The 22,571-nt window shown below is 46.6% G+C and overlaps 1 protein-coding gene across 1 annotated transcript in view; it reads right to left on the minus strand.

The window, feature by feature from the left end:
- Positions 1–763: 763 nt before the first annotated feature.
- Positions 764–22,571, minus strand: part of LOC104513251 (glutamate receptor ionotropic, NMDA 2B-like) — a gene marked incomplete at its 3' end in the record, with an annotated part of 50,391 nt that continues 28,583 nt past the window's right edge. Inside the window, exon 2 of the mRNA XM_010156543.1 lies at positions 764–1,362. Coding sequence (XP_010154845.1) covers positions 764–1,362 — 599 coding nt within the window. The remainder of the gene's footprint in view (positions 1,363–22,571) is intronic.

Raw genomic sequence — 22,571 nt, forward strand, 5'->3', positions numbered from 1 at the left:
AAGGAAGATCTAGTAATCAGAGTGCTGTTCTAGAGGTTGTTCCACCACAGGTTTCCTCTATGACCTTAAACAGACATCTTACCACTGTTTCTTAGGAAAATTTGAATACTGAACAAAAGATGTTTATTGAAATAGGTTTTCCCTATTTTATAATGTGCTTTTCCATCTAAAAAAAACTGACTGTTCTCATGGAGGTGCCTAGGGTCTCTGCATAACGGACAAAAGAATGGGCCCCAAAACAGCATAAGGACACCTGGTCCTCAGACAACAGTTGCCATGAAACTATTCCAGGTGGGTTACACAGCCATCACCTATAAAGGATACCCGTTCACATCCTGCTGGTGCCTGGAACAGAACGTGATGTCTTCTAAATTTCAATGCACACATCCTCACTGTTTGCAGCAAGAACCCACCCGAGTGTGACAGACCCACTCAGGCAAACACTCCAGAAGTTCAGCACCATTATAAAAGCAAAATTTTGCACACTGAGGGGCACACTCAGTTATTTTCACTATGCCTTCATTGTTCTTTTTCCTCATGCTGGCTTGCCCCATGTTGCATGTAGGCTTTCTAAGGGGGTGACCGTTCTGGCACTCATGACCCACAACAATGTGGGTCGCACCATCAGCATGCCTCCCCTTGCCCAGGTTCCGGCCAACACCACCCCTGCCCCGAAGCACCACATGCCCTAGCAGAATTATTCTGGTCTCAGAGGTCCTCTCTGATCCCTCTTTTGTAAGGCTGGCCCAGCCCCTTCCCTTACCTGTTGAGCATGTTGGACTGGTAAATCCTTTTCTCCTGGGTATTATAACAGCTGCTCTTGGGCTCAGGGATGAAGCTGTGTTCAGACAGCATATCAGAAGCAGCCGTGGTGATTATGGCTATTCCATCCCTCACTCTGGCAGGAAGACCGTAGTCCCATTCATCATATGAGACAGAGATGAGCCCAGTGGGGAACTCAGATGGCACTGTGTCTGTATCCCCTGCCACCAGGCTGGGCACGATCCACGTGTAACCATAGCCTGTCAGACCCACAGAGTTGGCCACCTCAAAAATGTAGGTGGCCTCTTCCTTTGTGCAGTAGAGGAGGATAACAGGGCTTTGGAGCTTCTTGAGCTGGTTCTGGATCTTTGAGTCCCCATCGTCCAGGGACATGTCCAGCAGGAGGACCTCCTCCAGTTCCCAACCCACAAAGCTGTGCTCAATGGTACTGCGGATCTTGTTCACAAAGTCCTGGTAACCAGGGAAGTAAGTAGTGACAATGGAGAAGATGTACCAGTCATATTCTTCCATGATGTTGAGCATGACAGAGGCTTGCTGTTCTATTGATGGGCCAAACTGGAAGAACATGGATGACTCATCCTAGAATAGGAAGTCAAAGAGAGGAGAGAGAAAAAGAAAACAAGAATCGGTCAAAGGAAATAAACAGCATTCCTAGTCAACACATTGAGTATGGATGGGGAAGCACACGGTTGAAATCTTACACTTGTCTTGGCCAGAGTTTAAGGTTTTTTAACTTTTAAAATTTTAAAATTTAAGTGAAGCAAGTGGGAAGGAAGTAAAAGCCTTTTTATGACCAGCTGTCCTTACTTTATTCTTAAAGGCAGGTTGCAGGAATTACTTAAAGGTTTCAAATGTTAGGCATGATTCTAACAGACAGGAAACAAGTGGTACACAAGTGAGGACAGAAAAAGAGAATATGTACAAAATATTCCATGGCTGCAGAAATTAAGATTTTAAATTGTGGTATTATCATAACCTTATATGTGGTATGAACAGGACACACAGCAGCTTTGATACGGATTTAGTTTGGGACAGTCACTCTAGTTTCAGTATCCAGACTGAAGTACAACTAGGGTGGGCAAAACCATTGGACACAAACAGCACTGGGAACCTCCACTTTAAGCTCTTCTCAAAGCAAGCAGTAGCACAGAGTGATACAACTGTGAAGGCTCAGTCTCAGAACAACATATGCGTACTAAAATGGAAAAAATAAAATCCTAAACTATCATGGGTTTTGTTTATACAATGTTTTAGAGAAATGTCAGCTCAATGTTTCTCTTGGTATTGCCTTCATATCCTTCTGCCATACCAAGTTCATCTTTGCAAGAATCAGAACTTGTACCATTTTATAACATCCAAGACTCCAAGGGAATTTTGTACACAGCTCTTCGATGGCAGTGTGTAAGCCTTTTTCATCCTGGGATTTCACAAGATACCAGGCTTTCAATTTGTGACAGATCCAGTAAAATCCAAATCCCCGCTTTTTTCCCAATTCATGATGGAAAGGAATGGAAAAAGCATTTGCCAATATGTTCTCTTATGGATTGATCTTTTATCTTTTAAACTGCTACCTCCCACTGACTTCTATAGAGTAAGATTAGACCACAAACAAACAAATAATAAAAAAAAAAGGCAGAATTAAATTATATCTCTCCACAGAGATTCCCATTACAATACGAATGTTCTCCAAATCCAAACACAACTTTTAGGAATGACATAGCAACACCACCTTCTTTCAATACTCCAGAAGAGCTGAACTAGAGATATATAAAGAGGTAGTCACAAGTTATAGATCTGGGGAAACTCATTGTGCAAATGTCCCAAGACATTACCTCAAGATACTCACATTTAGAACAGCTCTCTACCAAATTCACTCTCCTACAGCCTGGCAGGTAAAGCTGGTTTTCAGCAGGGATGCCAGTCAATCATCCATCCATCCTTCCATCCTTCCTTCCATCCTTCCATCCATCCTTCCATCCATTCCTCCCTTCTTTAGTCATGGTTTTGATTACCTACAGCCATTTTCTTTATTGGCAAAATATGCCATAGCTCAGCAACCCCCGAAAAAAATAATCTCTGATCCTGCATCTAACTGCGAGCTTTTTGTTTCTTTTTCCTGAACTCCCTATGGGTCACATCCTTTACAAAAGAGCCCTTGGTCCCAGATCCCCATGCCTCTCCTATAAGGTGGTTAAACTCTGTTCTCCTCCACACAGCTCACCACCCACTTGTGAAAATACTCTTAAGGCTGCTCGTTGCTCACTGGAAAAATAAATGTACACAAAAGAAAAAGGAAAAGAGGAGAGCAACAAATTGGAGACAAATTAAAAAAACATGAGCAGCAATTGAGCCTCTCAATCTGTGGAAAACAGCTCATACTTTCCACCACTGGAATTCACCCCCTGGTCCCAGAACTGTGCTCAGGAAAATAATTTACTCTTCCAATGGATATATTTTTCATCTTTCAAGATTATGGAGAAAATCAGGAAAGCCAAAGGAAAGATTAAACTATTGTCACAGCATCGGCCAGAGTTTGAAGAAAGTCTGAACAAGCAACTCCAATACCATTAAATGCACTGTGCCTTTGAAAGCCACTTGTAGCAAAATGAATGCTGGAGTGCAAAGACTCACCCTTACTGTAACATGGAAAGGCAAGGCAGCTACATTGATGACTAGTACTTATTTTTATATTAAAATCAACAAACGTTTTCCTATAGGCATGCATAACAACTCTGAATTGACTACAAATTTCCACAGTTTCTAGCAGAGAGTCTAAGATCTGAAGGACCTGGCTACTGAATTACAGGAACATTTGACAGACAGCGTCTTGAAGTCTTGTCTGAAAAAACACTGAGTGCCTTCCCCAGTGACCAATAGGAGATGGGAGATGATAAATCCACTAGCATTTCAAGGCTGCATACGCAAACGTATGCAGGAGTTAGAGGGCATGGTAGCGAGATGCCAGAGGTACTGCCCTCCCTGTGATTTTAGGCAGTGAGATGCTCCAGCTGAAGTGCCTGCTGACAGCTGATTTCACATGCGTGCACGGCCCAACTATTGAAAGGAATTCAGCTGCAAAAATTCAGGGAGAAAATCCAGAGCTCCTCACTAACCAGACGGTATCAGAGCATCAAAAATCAATACACCAAATAGATAGCTTTATTGCAACTCAGCTAAACAATTCCTCTCCACTGAGGAACGTAAGCACCCCTTCCTAAATCAAACAGCACAGACCACTTGGCTGTGCACATAATTATTGCTCATGAGCAACTGCCTGCATTTTTATTATAGAAGCAGCAAGAAGAGGCAACTTCTATTCAAAATGAGAGAGCATTAAGGAGGTGCAAGCCAGTCCAGCTTTTGGCTTGCCAAGATGTCGCTTGGCACTTGATCACCCCAATACTTGGGCTAGCCAAATGCTCTTCATTCCCTGACCAACTCAGCACTCCAAAAAGAGAGGGGCGAGGGAAGAAGGACGGACAACAGTGTAGAAGAAAATGTCCCTCATAATAAATCAGGAGAATTGCTGATAGAGCTGGATGGAAATCTCAGTGAGTACCTTTTGGGGGACAAAAAGAAAACTAAGAAAAATACCCGAGAGCCACAATTTCCTTCCTGTCCTTATTTTTGACCACACCTGATGGAACGTCAGTGAAAAAGAGAAGGAGCTGAACTGACAGAGAGCCAAAGGGCTATCAGAGCAGGAATTTGATCTCACTGTGGTGTTACTGTGAAAGCTTTTAAATTAGGAGATAGATCTGTGGAGTTTTTAGCATTTTTACGCTCATATACCCCATAGAATCATTATTGCTTTATTACAGTCTAAAACCAGAAAGGAATATTTTACCCCTCCAGACATTCAAGGTTTTACAAAACATTGCAAGCTCCTATTTTTCTTCTGAAGAAATTTCATACTCTCCACCTCCCTTTTTCACCTTGGAACAGCCAAAACATGGTCCAACATTGCCACTGGGAGACAGATTTAAGTTTGGACTAGGGATAGGTTGAGTTCAAAGCACAAGTCCCTTACACTGCACATCATCCAGGTGAAATACAATCCTCTAGCTACAGGGGGAAAAAAAAAAAAAAAGAAAAAAAAAGCAGCTTGTCTTTCTCCTACAGCCCCTTCACCTGCAAGCTCAGGCTTTCCACAGCTAACTACTGCAAGGGACAGCAAGATGCCGCAGGGTGTCCCTCACCCAGACTGAAAGAGCAGAGGTTCCATTACAGGATCTCAATGCTTCTAGAGATCCCAGTCCTCCCCCACTGCAAGGTCAGGGATCTGTAGCTTGCAGAGCTGAGCTGGAGGTGGAGCCGATCAATTGACACAGCACCACTCCCCAGCTGACAGATGGCTTCCCACAGAAAATCTGCTCCGAGTTTACCAGTTTACCGACGCCGGGACACGTACTGCCTCCTCCTCCTGCACGTTTAACCCCTCCGATCAGGAGGCTGCATTGCACACGGTGAAGGTGCAAAAATCACTCACCGTGAAGCCTCTCCTTGGAGGCTGGTAGCTGGCGAGCTTCTAGGTGGATGGAAGAGGGTTTGCGGAGGTGGCACGAGGTTTTGGAGAACAACCAAGTATTATTGCCGCCACTCCTAAATTGCCCCAGGCCTTCTGTCCCTCACGGGCCTCCTTCTGTCCCTCAAGGGCAGGCCCACACCTCACCCAAGACGCAGACCCTTAGCAAGGCTGCAGGTGACTCTCCACGGAGCCCTCCTGCAGCTGCACCATTTGAAACCAATCACTGCCATTTAACAACCCATTTACCTCAGATGTGGCAGGAGAGGTTCCTGGGGTCATTTTCTCACAAATTCTGTCCTAAGAGCCCCTCTGGATTCCCCAGGCAAACAAAAGCCGTTACTGCCTCACAGATAACATTTTACTACCCAGAGCAAGGCGTGGGGCAGACTAGAGAATGGAGGCAGGCAAAGTCCCCCAAAACGGGTGCAGGGGGCCAGTCATCTTGAGGAGCCAGAGAGCCTCCCACTGAGACTTGGGCAGTGAGGAGATGAGCACATCACGTTTCCTCCCTGCAGCACGTAACCTGTTTCTGTGCGCCATGCTCCGGTAGTTGGGCCACAAACAGATTTTTGCTACCGGTGGCAGGTTCCTTTAGCTCCGGCCCAAGTGCCAGACCCCACAAGGGCCAGGTATGTCAAGTTATTTAGAGGGAATGTGAGTGAGGAGCAAGTGAAGAGCATGTGTTTGCTTCTCGTGTTTGGAGAAATAAACCATGGCTTTGCAAAATGCCCTCGGCTCTCATCTCCACACCGGTGCAGGAGAAATACAATCTGTGCTGCGCTGGGAGTAACCCCTTTTTATTAGGCTTTTAAGAACATCAGTATATCTAACCCCATTTGCTGCTTCATTAAGCTTCCTGTGCAGCTGTAATGCAACGACCCGGGGCTGCCCTTCCCTTCCTTTCCAGTTTGCAAAGGGGACGCTATAAGATCCTAACAACTCAGGCCACTACTACTTTCCAAAGCCCTCTTCTCGTTGTCCTGATTTAAAAGAAAAGCTGTTCGTGTGTCTTTAGTACGGTCTAGATTCGCAAAATTCCTCCACGACCTAAAGACAAATCACATAGGGCTGCCTCTTGTTTAGACTTGGGCCCTGCCTACCGCACATTCTGTGGGGGCAAAAAGGAGTGAGCAAGCACCAAAGAACTTCTGGGAAAACACAGCCTTTAATTTCCCTACCTCTGTATTTCTTTTCTTCAAAACTGAGACACCACTGTGTACCTATTTGTCACAGTCCTGGTGGGATACCTGATTCACTAGGAGTTTTATTGTTCGTGATGGAAAATGCCGCAACAGTTCAAAGTCTTATAATTAAATTTTCTATATTTCTGAGTCCTGTTTGTTATAACAGATCTGACAGGAAATCGGGATCTCTGTTGCTTAAGTGTTCATTTACTCCTGTTTATTCTTACCACAAATGCATCACTGCCTCAGGCAAGCTTGCAGTTAGGATCCTCTGCCTGTTTTTTTTTTCTTCCCATATTTAATTTTTTTATTTAGTTTTCAACGACTCAGTACAATAAAACTCTGGTTTTCATATTACATGCTGCATCATCCTGTGTGAATCCATTCCCTGAGCGCTTTCGGTAGGGACTATGAGAACATGGTGGCACTACAGCCCTAGCACAATGTCCTCGTGGTGGGACTGCTGTCTAGAACAGCATCTCTGGGTCTCTCTCACATACACACAATTCCACAAATACACATAATCACAGCAAAACCTACTCAAAGTAAGGTTGGAGCACGCTGGACTGTGTCATTTCTTAATGACTCGCTGCCCAGTTGATACTATTTAGTAGGATTTCAAAACTTTCCAGTCTTACTGGAACAGGTTCCCTGTGTTATTACTGATTTTGGCTTGTGCAGCAGATGGAACAGAGGACCTCCTGTAATCCTTTTGCAGTGTTCTGATTCACTGATTAGTGGATCGTTCTTTGTGAAAATCCTCCGAGCTGCCCTGGGAACATGCCATCAGTGGGAAGTTCAAATTAGTTATATGCAGAAACGTGGTTTACATAACCGTATCATTTACCAGCTCCCTCCCTTCTTCTCATAATAACTACTGAACACACTGGCCTTCTTTGACAGAAGGATACATAGCTCAGAGATGATGGTTAAAGAGAAGTGATTACAGAAATTGGTGGATGAGCGAAAGGGAGAGACCCAGTGTCCCCACTGATGGAAAGGCAGGCAGGATATACTGTGATAAATTAGTGGAGGGCTGTAAGAGCCCTCTCTTACAGGAGAGTGTGTTGCTGTCCTTCTGATCCCTGCTAAGCAGGGCATACAAGTGGCCAAGAAAGGAGGTCTGTGGCAATTAGAAGAATGGTTGTTGACTCCCTTGGCCTCCTGTGGAGCCACAATCCCTGGTGGCTATGGAGAACTGTGATAAGGAATCCAGAGTTGCTAGTGTAGCTCAATTTTGTTACCCTGGTAAATGGTAACAAATGTACCAAGATTCACATGTCTATTGACATTAACTACATGCCTAAGTATCATCATATACACAGACCCCAGTCATGGCTTGGACGTTAATCTCTCTGCTCTGTGGCAGTGGAAACAGGTCTGCTGCAGAGCCCTAGCCCTGGGGCAACTGTGTAAGTGCTCCAGCACCAAGGAGTTCCCTAGAGCTGCGATAAAAAGGTCTCTGATTAAAGATGACTCAGGGGCTGAAAACAGCTGAGTTCCACTTCCCACTTAAGGGTCTACAGAAATAATTTGTTCGAAACATTTTGCAACACAGGAAACACAAGATACCCTAGACTCTGTAATCTTGATCTCGGGATTTTTTCACCCCGAACATTTTTTATTAACATGCAGTTAATAAAAAAGATGAAAGAGTCAAACATACCAGGGCCGTTGCCTGACATACACAGTTCAGAGAAAAACCTCGAGTTGTTTGGCTAAGGAGAGGGTGCACCATTTGTGAATTCTATACACAATCACTGGTCAAAGCAGACTGGTATATGATGGTATGCCATTCCAGATTCTCAGAGCATCACATACGGATGCCAGCACTGTTCCACAGAGGGGAAAAGCAGTTAGCAAGCTGCCAGGATAAACAGTCTTCACAACCAGGCTTGTCGCATTTCCATTTTCACCTCCATACGCGTGTGTTCCCTTGTTTGCGAAGCTTACATGGACAGATTAAACCACTGGTCACTCTGGGTAGATTCTGCCATGGCAGATACTAGCCTGGCAATACTGAACAGCCCAGGCCTAGCTCCTTTGCCCTCGGTCAGACAAGCCCACTAAATTGCCTTAATATCCTGACATTGCCAGGCCAAAACAGAGGAAAGTCAGACTGCCCCATTACTCATCCATCCAATTACATCATGGTGTTTGCTTGGGGCTTCTTTTCTGGCTGTCTTACCCTCCAGACTAAAGATTGAATTTTCACTGTAAGCTGAAGGGGATGTCATTGGTATAGCCATATTAATCAATAGCAGCCATAAAACTATCCAGCACTCTTAAAAAAGTCCAGTCACAGTATTTGGCAAGATGTCATGGAATAAATTTCTCAAATCAACTATCCAGAGTGAAATACTACTTCTTTTTATCATTTCTAAATTAACTGCTCTTCCATTTCATCAAGTATGCCTTTGGTCTCTTATTATGAGCAAACGTTATTATGAGCTGAACCTCCAAAGGTTCACAGAGTCTGTTTAGATAAGCTTTGGAAGTTCAGGATTGCATCCAACACCCTCTGAGCCTCTCCGGAGATGAAGATCTCCTCTCACTGTGGCCCAGCTATCGACAGGCCAGTGTATCCGGGAGAACTCCCGCTCCCCTTCTGTCTCATGAAGTAGTGATACCCCCTTTCTCTCAAATCCCGCATTGCTCATTTAAGGATTAACCTTCTGCAGGCAAGGCTGTTAGTTGCTCCGCATCCCAACACATGGCACCTGCAGTCCTGATGATGCCAAGGTCTACTCAGCCTTTATGGACGGAGGGAAGTTGGCTGTGCCTGTGCTCTGAGCTGGCCAGCCCACAGCTGAAGCAAAGTAGTCAACTTAAGGTAATATTGTGCCAGGATCTAATCTTTTCTTAGAGGCTGGAGTTACTAACCAGTTTAGATCATTTTCAGTGCAGCGATACAGCTTACGTACCCTCTGGATCCATGCTGGCTTGCCGCAGAGTGCAAGTGAGTGAGCAGCTGAAGGCAAGGCCTGTGTAGATGTTCCCTCCACTTTCCTTAAGGCAAGCAATAAAAGGCTTCAGCCTCATCCATTCTGCCCAGCAGTAAATGGCCAATTCTCTTACTCAAAAACAAAACAAAAAAAACCTGCCACACAAAACAACCACCAAAAAAAAAAAATCCCCAAAACAATCCAACAAATGGGAGAGCTGTCTAGCAAAGGGAGAAAACCAGGCAGTGAGACCTGCCTAGATGACACAAGAGTCCAGATTGCCCCCTGTCCCATACCTGGCTGCCTCTTCTCTAAGAAGGTCATTCATAATTGATGCTCTGAGTAAAACCAAACAAACCAAAAAAAGAGGGAAAAAAGGTCCGGCCTCAGCGCTTTGGTCGCAGTTCAGCAGCGGAGTTTCCCTGGCAACCAGGCAGACGTAAAGCAGCCGCGGCCGTAAGCTCCCTACGGCCAGCGGGGCCGGCACCGCGCTGCCCCTGCAGTCCGCTGTCGCGCGGCGCGGCCTCCCTACCCTCACCCCAAACAGGGGCTCATCCCTCGCCATCCTGCTGGCACTTCAGAGAAGCTCGGGAAGAGGATGGAGAAGGTCGGGAAGAGGATGGCGGCTGATGGACCAGCCGCCCGGACCTCTTGTGCCCGGAATGGAGCGGCAGGCAGGAGTCAAGTCAAGGTTTCCCTCATCGTGCTCGCCGAGGCCTCCCTCTCCAGGGCTGGTTCCTGGCCGCCTCCGTGCTCCCTGGCGCCGTTTCCCCCCTGTGGTGAGGAGCGTCTGTGCTGCCGTTTCCCTGCCTGCACACACCGCTCTTACCTGGGGATTCAGTCCCACGGATCCAGCCAGGTTTATTCCCTTAGCCCAGGCTTCCCGCTGTGATGCTGCCCCCAAACTCAGAAAGAAGCGAGCCCAACTTTTCTCCTCCCGACCCCGGGAGTAAGCGTTCAGCCATTTCATACTCACAGCTTTCTGAGACCGTGAGGATCCAGGCTACCCTGCATCGCGCCCTCCACATCAGACCCCATCGCTTCCGGAAGGTGCTGCTTCCTCAGGGCATACGTCTGCCCTGAGCCCTCCCAAACCTGACTCACCTCAGCTCGCTCCGGCCTGTGTTTTACAGCATGGCTGGGGGCAGGAGCAACATCGCACCCCCGCTGTGCACCAAGTGAGACGGCGGCTCTGGGTGATGCGGTTTAAGAGGTATTCTACCTGCCTTATGCTGCTAGGAGGGTATAAAAGAGCCTGGTCACAAAATGAAGAAACGGTACCCTGGTCCACTTTTGTTCGGACGTGCTGCTGGCAAGCAGCTGCCTCGGTACCACGTAACATGCATGCCTGCCCCAGGCAACAGGAGGGACAGAAAGCATGAGCTGGCCCTAAGTCATCCACACATCAGCACTGCATGGAAACTCCAGCTCATGTCCAGTACAGCTGCCATGTCAGGAGAGCTAACTAGTTCAAATCCCAGCCTGCACCACCCTGGTGACACTCCTGGTTTCACATCTAGCTAAGGACTCTCTAAACCTGAAGAGAAGAACCAGAGGTGGATTCCTGAACCGTTGCACCTGAATCCTGAATCCAGCCACTGCTTTCAAAAGCGTCTGTATCACTGAAGCGTATTACAAGAGTCCTTGGCTGGAACTAGCAATCAGGATTTCCATATGCCGCCTTTATTTGTCATGCTTGAAGACCTGATCCCTGTCAGAGCTAGCTTTGGCCATAGTTCTTGCGCTCCGGGATGGATGAAAGCACGGCAGCACCTACCTTCTCTCTGGCCAGCTCTCCTTCCCAGTCAACCACTGAGCAGTGCCTCTGTTGGGAAACTGCTGTCATGCCTGTCTTGCTCATCTAATTGATTCACAAAGTTTTAAACTATTATTGATTCTCCTCTTCCCCACTGTGGAGACTTTGAGACCAATAAAGCACATGGAGTTATTTACACAGATATTACAAAAGAAAGAAGCTTCCTCCTCAAATGTTCTTCTTGAGCTCCCATCTATTAAGTCTCAGAAACTCAATAGGTTTCCTACAGCATTTCAGACAAAACCACTCACAAATAGATGAAGTCCCCTGCACACACACATGCCCATCCAAACATTTGCAGGATGTTCTGCCAACTCCACACCTGCTGAATTATTTCTTCCTATTATTTTGTATTGGTATGACAGTTCTTTAGTTCCTTTTCTTTGCCCTGATGATTAACAGCCATTTGCCATACCCCTTACTGCTATAAGACGGAGGCTGAAACTGTGACAAACTTCCTATTTAAGGAAAAGCCATTTCTGAACTCCAATGAATTGGAAGCGGTTCTTGGTAAAAGACTGGACCAGGGAAAGCTCACAGAGCTAGGGCTTGCAATCTTCCTCACAGTTCCTGAAACACTTCACATTCATGCTTGCTGCGGTGATTGGTGCTCTAAGGACCATTATATCCATCCCCATGATGTAAGCACATGAACATTTACACTCCTCAGGGTTTGATGAAGAGGCTCTGGGAGAGGGAATCAGTCCATCTGACTTTGCGATAAAGGTGTTATGAGTTGAAGTTCTGTACTTCTTTTTGCTTGGGCGATGAAAGTAAACAAGCCCATTTCTAGTCAGCTTAACTCTGCCGGAGCAGACATAACTGAATTCACTTTTTTTTTTCTACACCTACCTTCACATTAATAGAAGGTGCCATTTATATATTCAATATGCCCTTGACATATCTTAAAAGCAGCAGCATAATAAATAAGATGCTCTTTTTGTACTTGAATTCAAATTTTTCTATCTATATTAGGCTTTGTACTTTTTTAAACAAAACCTGAGGCTGGGACTGAACTGCCATATCTTTTTCAAGATCACACGCGCACATGAGGCACCGAGATTTCTGTCGAGGATCAGCACAGCAGAGAAAGGGATTGATGGAGCAGCAAAAGAATTTGCCTCTGCTGGCCATTAATAATAAGAGTAACAAAAGCATCTAAGAGAATAAAAGCCAGGGTGAGGCGTGTAAGTTATAGAAATAGCTCTTTGACTAACTCAAAGGCAAAGCCGATGCATCTTGTTTTCCTGCATCTCCTGTTGTCTGTCCTCTTTCTTAACCACACACTCCAGCACGACGGGGGAGTGGGAAGTAGATGGAAGCATCAGCAGGAGCTACAGCAAGCTGTGGAGGAACGAGCTATTCAGTCTGAACATTGCCTGGCCAGGGCCCGTGACAAAAGATGAATAAATAACGATATGAGAAGGGAAAGAAAAAGCCATGTCCAGCACTGCACCTCATGCAAGGGAAGAGCCGTTGGCTGTGATGCTTTGTCTTTTCCTTCCACTTTGTATCACTCTGTGTCATTATTTTCTCTTTCTGCACGGAGCTGCCTCCAGGTTCTTCAGTGCATGCAGGTGTGTGTATATATACATATGCCTAGACAAGTGGTGGATGCCCCATCCCTGGAAGTGTTCAAGGCCAGGCTGGATAAGGCTTTGAGCAATCTGGCCTGGTGGAGGGTGTCCCTGCCCATGGCAGGGGCGTTGGAACTAGATGGTCTTTAAGGTCCCTTCCCACCCCAAACCATTCTGTGATTCTATGATATATACATAGGCATGTGTACATAGGCAACTCTACAAGCAAAGATGGCTCAAGATAGGCAAATTGCCTCATCTCCATATATGCCAGTTCCACTCCAACTCAGACTGGCAGCACCTGAAGTGGATTAGCATCTGACAATGATCCCCATGAAATGAGGTGACAGTGCAGTTCAGCCTTACTGAAGATTTGTGTCTACATCACCACACATGCGTTCAGAGCTAATTAAGCCTCTGGTTACTGCTCTCAGAGAGAAGCCAGGGATTACACAGGCTGCTTCACTACACAGTCCTGGCCACAGCCCAGAGGAAGAGAGCTTGCATGCCTTCAAATTGTGGTTGAAAGCACTGGAGACATGGTTTTAACAGACTTTATTCTTCCTGACAAAGTACAATCCTTCAGGATTCATCTTTCACAGAGGCAAGTAATCACGTAATTAATATACACTGAGATGATCTGGGTTAAAAACAAAAAAGAAAAAAAAATTCCCCCTCCAAAACACCCACCACTTGTCCTTTACACAAGTCAGAAGAAGCAATACTTGTGAGAAGAGAATAACCATATAAAGTTTTATTTCAGGGTGCAGCTAAGCAATTCTGGAAGCTGAGACAAAGTTATCGCCCTGGTCATCTAGCTTCAGGATACTTTTTTTTTTTTTTGCTAGTAGGAAGAAGTGCCTTTTCTCCTTTTTGTGAAAAACCTCTGAATATCTGCCTCCTGAGAAGTATTGACCTGAAAAACCTTTCCTTCAAGTCTGGTGGCTAGTGCAAGAAGCTTGACCTTTTCGTTATCTCAGTGGATGCAGGAAATGTACATTCCTACACTATGCATCCATCTGCACTGCGTAGGAGCCTGCAGCAGTAGCTCTGTACCCTTCATCTCAGAGGATGTTCTCCTCTGTGCTAAGCGTAGAAGAAACAGAGTTTAAGAACTACGTACGTTCATCTTGGCATCAGCGCTCCTTGAGGCATGCAGCCTTGCTGAGTGGGCATGCTTGGTGAGTGAAGCACACTGCATGGGAGATACCAATGTAGTGCTCTACAGCTCATTTGGCATCCATTTGCTCTTGTTATGTTACCCAGTATTTTCTAAGGGCTGATAGCAGATCTCTTTCTCCTTTCACTCCTCAGGCTAATTCCACTAACTTCCAAGTCAAACCACACTCTCTAGGTGGAACGGAGAATGTGGCCAGGCTCCCTGTGCATTCAGCAGTAGGTTACGGACACAGCCTCTCTATTCACCATTGGGCAAACATGACCTTTACAGATATCCCTCACTGGCCTTCCTTCCCATGGCATCTCTATAATGTAGCTCTAGGATATCCAAAGAAGGAAAAGTATGCAATATTTTTACATATTTGCATGGTTTAAAATGTACATACTCCATCCATACATAAAGGGCTGAGGATCCTTTATTACAGGGAGCTTTCTGAGGACCCTGAGTTGCCCGACAGTTGTTGGCTGTGGGGGACTTTGCACAGCCCATTGATAATTTCCATATTTCATTCAATATGAATTAAGGCCAGGCTGGGCAAGGCTTTGAGCAACCTGGTCTAGAAGGTGTCCCTGCCCATGGCAGGGGGGTTGGAACTAGGTGATCTTTAAGGTCCCTTCCAACCCAGACCATTCTCTGATTCTATGATTTCTATGCAACAAGCAAATTATTGGGTCCCCAGAAGATTTTCACTTCACTCCATAAGCACCAGCATGTCTGTTTCAGCAGAGATTAATCATACCAGCCCTCCCGGCCTTGGACTCAGCCCTTCTCAGGGCTCTTCTAAACAGGGCAGTTTACTTCCTTACACAAGGTCAATCATGTGTCTTGGACTTCGACGAAGGCAGCCCTCAGTCCTCTGGGCACACTGACAGCAACATCTGAACAGTGCACAGCGATGCTGCCCAACAGTTAGCAGTCTAAACTAAAGATGAACAGCATTTCAGACGGAAGCAGCAGGAGGACTTTAAGCAGGGTGGTCATAATCCCTCCTACTGGGATAGCAGACGTAAAATGGTCCCATTGCCGGTGAGTCTTGGTAGGGGATTTTTCAGGACTGTAAGTGGGCAACACCTTCCATCCTACAGCTTGCACCAAACCACCTCCTCAGAGCTTAACAGCATCTTGCAGTCTTTATGGACTCAGAAGAGAGATTACTGCCTCTTGAAGTGCCAAGAGCTTTTGCTACAGCTTCTAGGTTTTCCCTGAAGTGCTCCCCTCCAGGTATTGAATGAGCTAGGTATTACGACTGAAAAGATTTTCATTTAGCAAATTTTTCTTCTCAGCTGATACACTCAATGCAGAGGGAATACGATAGACGAGATCTCTTTGCTCACCCACATGTGCAAAAGCTTGTTTTGTGCAATTGCTTCAACTTCCCAACAACAGCCTCCTCACAGGAAGGCCTCTCAGACCCATGCCTGGATTCTGTAATGCCAGCACCACCCCACGTCAGAGATGCCGGAGCTAACCTGGATGACCTAATGAGCCCACAAGGCACAGCAACACCTTGGAGAAACATTAGCTTGGATCCCTGAAGCTGAAGAGTGGTTTCAGTACAGTGCCAGAGCTAAATTTGTGATGACACGATTGTACCACCCCTGGAGCTAGCGTGCTGGGTGCTACCTATGGGTACATTATGCCGTACAGCTATGACCTCCTCAAGCCTCGCTCCCTTCCTGCAGTGCCTAGACACCTCAGTATCTCGGAGTGCTTCCCACTGCAACTGCCACGGGAGACTTGCTGCCTGCTCCTCGGGCTCCCTTTGCCCTCGCCACCTCAGCAGAGGTTGTTCTACGCTCCCCAGGGAACATCTTAAACATTTTCCCTCAAGCCCACTTTGGACCCCTCTCCTACCACCCCTAGGGTCCATCCACATCACCTCCCCTTCGCGCTGGGCACAGGGCGGCATGACCAGCCGGGACTGGGACAGCAGAAGGTGAGGCCAAAAGGACAGCAGCAGACGGTGGGTTCACGTCCACATCCAAATGCATCCCGATTAAGGATTCAGCTTTGTTTCCATGGCAACGTGCAGAGCAGCGGCAGCACGGTCCGTTCCCGCATGTTGGTGGCCGCAGCAGCGGCCGCGCTCTGCACCGCTAAATCCTCCTGCCGCTCCCAGCTGCTGCCGGGGCCTGCCAGCAGTCATCCTCACCCGCTTTCCAAAGCCCAGCAGATTAGGGATCGCAGATTTCCCGCTCGCGATGTACTGGCCAGAAACAGGCAAATACAGAAGCACCGACTAACAGCAGTAGCAGAGGTAATGCCACCCCTCGCAGTCGAGCTGCAAACCTCGTAGAACAGCGTTACTGAGAAATGCACTTTCTTCCCTGAAAACTGGTAGTGATAACCAATGGTGTGCAGCACAAGGAATTAAAAGAATATATCTTTGGATCCTCTGTATCAAACACCACTTGCAACCAAAACCAAGTCCACCTTTCAGGACAGGCTGTCCCATGCAGCCCACAGGGCTGAAATAATTCTCTTTGCATCAAGGATAAACCTGGGCTGTTCTGCTGACCTGCTCAGCCCCTGCAGTCAGGGGGTGAAACACAAGAGAACAGGCAAGACACAGGGCCTGGGAGCTCGCACCCTTGTCAGTAGCTCTCCGGGGAGCAGGGAGAAGCATATTAGGCATGGCCAGGTGTTCCTTAGGCCTCCTGCAGCCAGAAAAACTACTTGCCAGCTTAGAGCTCAATCACGGGCAGGATTGAAGTGCTCATGATCTCTTGGCCATTTCTACTACATGTCTTAAGGGTTGTCTGCTGAGGAACGATTGGCAAAATTAATCCAAATTAACTAAAGTTGTGAGTTTAGCATGAATTCATTAAATCACATTAGCCTTGAATGGACACAGTTCTTCCAAATTAAAGCAACCCTTAGAAGAAAATTGAACTAAACTGAATTAAGGTCCTTTTAATTCTGAAGAACAGAGTGCCTGCATGGGGTTTGATGTAATTAAGGAACAGCAGTCTGGAAGGGATGTCCCAGCCCCAGTCTCACAGACAGCCTCTCCGTGCCAGCCTTTTCAGGAACATACCATGCTCTCACTGAAAAAGGGCTCAGTTTCTTGCTTTCCCTGTGTGGTTTGGAAGCTGGGGCAGAACCTCTCTGTAGCAGTGACATTCTGCTGAAACCCATTCCTGGACAGTTCATTCCTAGCTGCTCTTTACCTTGAAGAGCTCTCCTACTGCCAGGGTATGTTCCCCTCACTCTTGTTTTAATGGAGGGCAGCCTTTTATATTCTCTGACTGCATTCTGCCAGGTTAGATAAGCTACACTTAATCTCCTCTTGTAAAACATGTTCTCCCTTCTCTCTACCAACCAGACACTTTTCTGACTCCTTTTTGCTTTAATTGGGATAACTGGAATTATATGCAGAATTGTACACAGAGGAAATTACAGTAGAGCATTTTATGATACTGACACTTCCCTGCCTTGACAGGGAATATCCCGCCTGGCACCTAATTGCCTTTTATGTTGAAGTCTCATATCGAAGGCTCAGTCATCACATCAGTAAATAATACTTCCACTTTTTCATTTGCTTGAAACTGATAATCCTTTGTTTTTAGGATCAGTGTGTAGGAGTAACAAAGAATACAGGCCATCAGACTGTGCAGTCACCCAGACCAGCTAGAAAGAATAGAAATATGTTAGTGCTGCACTCTCCAAACAATTTCTGCTGCTCAAGTCCTTCAGATCTAGTGAGGGTTCCACCATGTGGCTCCAAACCAGGTGCTGTAGACCTGTCTATCTGCATGTCCCTGGACATCACACCAGTATAATTCATCTTTTCTATACCACAGTCCTCAAGACTGTTCAGTTCTTCCTTCTTGTCCCCTATTCCACTCTGCATTAATCACACTACTCCCATGTGTGCACTAATGGCCTCATGAACATGATCCTGCACACTCCTACACCATAAACCAGAGCCAGATATCTGGAAACATTTAAAATTCTGTGGTTTAGAGAGTTTCAGATGAGCCACACTACACTTCTTCTCATTTCTCATGTGGGAGGTGGTAGCGAAGGAAACGGGTTAGAAGTGGGTAACTAATTGAAGTGAGACAATCGGGTCTCCCATTCAGACAAGCACTACCCGCTGCAGACCATAAGCACATTTAAGCAAATGTCACATGAATACAGCCAGATTAAAAAAAAAAAACAACCCCACAGTCTTCATACAATATGTATCCAAGCTAAGGACTATATTACTACAGAAAACCATTGTACTGAGCAGCAGAAAGAGGCAAAGAGGTAAATTATTAGGTTCTGATTCAACACGCCATTATTGCCATTCAAGATGCTATTTACCAAGGGCCAGGTTACTTTGCTGTAAAATCAGACTTTTGTCCTAGTAATTTAGGCCCTTTAAAAATATTCATTCATATTTTTAATGCAAAATTGTGTGGACCTGGATTGTCTGTGTTTGTTTGCTGTCAATGCTCCTGCATAGGAGTTTTACCTGCATATTCATGTAAGGAAATGTGCAAAAACTTGCAGAAGTGTACATCTTCTGTGTTCATATGCAAGTATTCAAGCCAGAAATGCTTGTGTGCTCATTCAACAAGGGAATAGAAACAATACCAAATAGATCTCTCTGACCAACCATAATTAAGTAATGCAGCCTGTATCAATCCATAGAGTAAATATTTTCTAAGAAGTTCACTGAATAAATTCAAATAAATTTGAGGAAATTATGATCTGCACAATTGATATTCCATGAGCAGAAAAAGAAGCTAAATTCACTGAATAAATTATGTGTTGTGAATTAGTCCCCCAGCTCTAGCAATTACTATGGCTGGATTATTAAAATGGATGGATAATTTAGCGTCAATAGTACTATTTTTTGTTCTGGGTACTCAAATAATAATATTCAGGTTCTCTATAGCACTGCTCAAAATAAATTATCAGTGTCCCTATTTTTATATATATATATATATATTTTTTTTTTTTTACAAAGGAAGAAATTAAAGTAGAGAAACAACCTTCCTGGTGTCGGTGTGTTCCAAACTTCCTGGTATGTACCAGCCTGGCAGACTGGATGAAATAAAACCCAGATCCCTGAGCAGCCAGCTCAATCCTCCCTCCAATAAACCGCAGCACAACTATTCAGGACATGATCCCCAGTGCACATCCCTTGTCCCTCTGTACAAGAAGATGGCTACATTCAGGATGTAGGAAGAGTAGGGATCCTATTAGCCTAAAGCAACAAGCAACAGTTATTGTTTGAAAGTGTCTCACCACATTTAATGGGCTAGAGAGCACTAGATTTGCCCTTTTAGAACAGGTCCTTTGGGAAAATCCATTATTAACTGTGATCTCGTCTGTAGTGTCACCAAACTATGATGTTCAGCAAACCATACTCCAGTCCGAGGGGTAAATCAGTTATTTGGAGGGCTAGAAATGAAATTGAAATCAGCTCGTTACCTCAAAACAATTTGGGAAGTAATCTTCAGGATCTTTGCATAGCTCCCCACTGATCTCTGCAAAACACCTCCTTCAGCGCAACACACATAACAGTCGCCCTGTTACGGGAAGGCAAAGGGTGGAGGAGGTCCAAGCTGCCCACTGCCTCCCAGGGGGCTTTCCTGCAGCAGGGGTAAGAGACTGGCCCAAAACGGGGCAAATGGGAGGGTGGCTGCAGAGCAGCCTCCCTCGTGCTGTACCTGGAATGGCAACTAAGAATTTCATGGTGCAAAAATCATCAGGTTGGCACCTTGCACCAGCCTCAGAGCTGGTTAAAAAAAACAAGGCAATTTCCGGATAATTTCACTAAAAAGAAAATCTTGAGCCCTCCTGGCCCTCACGTAAAGCCATGGCCTAGCGCTTGTCCATGCCTCTCTTCCCCAGGTGCTGTGCTGCTGCCACACGCAAGATTAACAAGGAGGTTATATTTAAACTTCCAAGAGGAGCTGCTGTGCGATTATGGGTCTATTTAAAATCCTCCGGGCAGCTGCAGTACATAACAACAAGTCTGTGGGAGGGAGAGAAAAAGAGGGGAAGGAGGAGAGGGAAAGGAGGGGGGTCGGGAACGTCACGGATTGTCTCCGAAAAATTGATTGCCAGAAGATGGCAGGGGGTGCAGTCAAGTTAAAGATGCCCCCTGCGGGGAGTGAAAGGGAGAAGGGGGGATGTACGAGAGAGGTGCCAGCACTGGAGGAGCACGATGACGGTGGGGGGGATTGGAGAGGCCAGCGTGGAAAGCTGCCAGACCTGAAACCTCACTGCCTTGGGCGAGGACGTCATTCCCTTAAACCCGCTCCGCTCACTCTGGAGGGCTCTGTCACACGCCACTGGGTGCCTGTCCAGGCTTCCTCAGATCACAGGCGTTTGAATGAGTAAATAGCTATTATTAGACTGTGCTCTCCAGCCAGCCCGCAAACACACCTCAGCTTTAGGCCAGAACAAAACTACCCCTGAGAAAACACCACCCCAGGGCTTTACCCAGTCCTAAGCTCCGCTATATCCCTTGGGAATCTGTTCCCCTGTCTAAATTGCTGCTAAAGAAGGGTTTCCTCAGGAGACCAGAGCAGGACCCAACTCTTCCTGCCCCATCATAAATCACATTTTCTGTGTTTTTTCCCAACCCTCTCACCAGCTGCCTCCACCACCCTCTGTCACCAGGGAAAGGGCAAGAAGGGCTAAGGTCCCTTAAGTGCTCACTGACAAGCGTTCTCAGCTTGCTGTGACATCGTAGCTCGGTGACACCATGCCAGGTCCCGCAGGCGGCCCTGGGGCAGGTGAGATGGAGGCAGCAGTGGCTGGGCAGGTGGAGGACAGCCAGGCCCCAGCACTGCTGGAGTCTGTGCTAGAGGTACCAGCTCTGGCTGAGCTGAGGAAAGGGACCCTCAGTGTACCACATCACTGAAGGATGAAGGCAAATTAATTCTTAACTACAGGGGTGAGACCTTTCAGCCACAGGTGTGTCTCAGATAAGTCCCACCCCATCACACAGGCTCTCGTTTGATTATGTCCCTTTGGTGGTATCATAGCCCCCTGCCTGCCTGCCCTCTCCTAGTCAAATTTCCATGTCCTTTCAAAGACTTGCTGCAATCCAGCCAAGATGACTGCATTTCAGTGCTGACTGGAGCCTTTGCAATGCAGTCTATAAAACACTTTGGGAGCTTTCCAGAGGAAAGATGCTCAAGAAACATCAGTCATAGCAGTCCACACACCTTCTCTGATACTGTCCTTTGTGACCCTTTCCTGCTCTTCTCTACTTTCTCCCCCATCCTCCAGTCCCTACAGAACCATTTCCAAGTACTGGAGAGTGGTGCTACCAGGCAAGGAAGGAGTGTCTCTCCAGAATGAGATTTGCCTCAATTTCCATCAGCAACAGAGAAGAGGGAAAAAAATGTCCAAATTAAGCTGCTTGATTACTGAAATTAATCTTGTCACTTAGCATCCCTGTTCCACAGAACAGGGCCTTTGATTAGCCTCCTTGTTTCAGAATATTACAAGCAGACATTTATTAAGCAGAAGGCAATTCCTCTGCTGGAGGAGAGGGGCAGCTGATTCCCAAGGGAAGAGCTGGCCCCAGCTTCATCTGCATCCCTGGCAAGAGAGGGGGTGCTGTTCTGACAATGCAGCCAGGGCCTCCCAAGGATTCTCCAAGATTCTGCCCCCAATATATGACTAAGGCCATCCTGTTACTGTCTTAGGCTTGGCATTTAGAAGGCTGACAGCTCTTGCAGCAAGTTATCGCTTATTATTACCGTCATCCTGACGGCCCTCAAAGGTTGTGAGGTGCGATGTCCCCCCTGCCTGGCTCTCTCTGAGCGTTACAGACACGCAGCAGGATGGGGACCACCCCCCAAGGCAACTGGCAGACCAGTGGACCTTCACGTGGGACCTTCAGCACCCCCACATCCCTCCCCACTTCCTCTCATCTCCACGCAGCATCACGAACCACGCAGCTGTGACTTTGCACGTCAGTGCCGTCGCAGCAGCTATGTGCTCTTCCGCTCCACACACTCAGACACTGGTGCCTCACTACAGGCACGGACAACACTCACTGACCCAATGTGGTGTACCATACTTGCTGGGATGGCTGAAGGCAGAGCTTGGAGAGGGCAGTGGCATGCCCAGGGGTGCTCTTGAAGCACCCAGCGAATTTCAGCGTCCACCTGCCCCTAGGAGGTGCCATCCAGGAGCTTAGGAGCCCCAAACTGCCACTGCTGGTACAGAAGTGGGATGGGAGAAGGTAGAAGGTTGCCTCCTATGCCTTCTTCTTACTCTGACCTCCTAGCCAAAGGTTGCTTGGCCATGGTTGCTGGCATAGGGACATATTCAACAGCATCCCAGGAAAATCACTGGCAAATTTTAAGTAGGCTAAACTGAGTGCTGGGTTTCAAGCTACACTGGTCAGAGTCAGCCAGCACTGAAGGGCCATAAAATCAAAGATCGACCTTTATGCTATTTTCCTTTTCCCTTCTATGCAAGGGATGTTTTTAGTACTGCAAGCCTAATGTGCCCAGTATTGCTACTGTATTACTGCGTGACTGTATTCGAGTCTCTGTGTGCTACCACATCACAGTGCCAGTGCTCCATCCTGCAGG

The sequence above is a fragment of the Eurypyga helias genome, unplaced genomic scaffold, assembly GCF_000690775.1.
Source record: "Eurypyga helias isolate BGI_N326 unplaced genomic scaffold, ASM69077v1 scaffold9388, whole genome shotgun sequence".
Taxonomy (NCBI): domain Eukaryota; kingdom Metazoa; phylum Chordata; class Aves; order Eurypygiformes; family Eurypygidae; genus Eurypyga; species Eurypyga helias.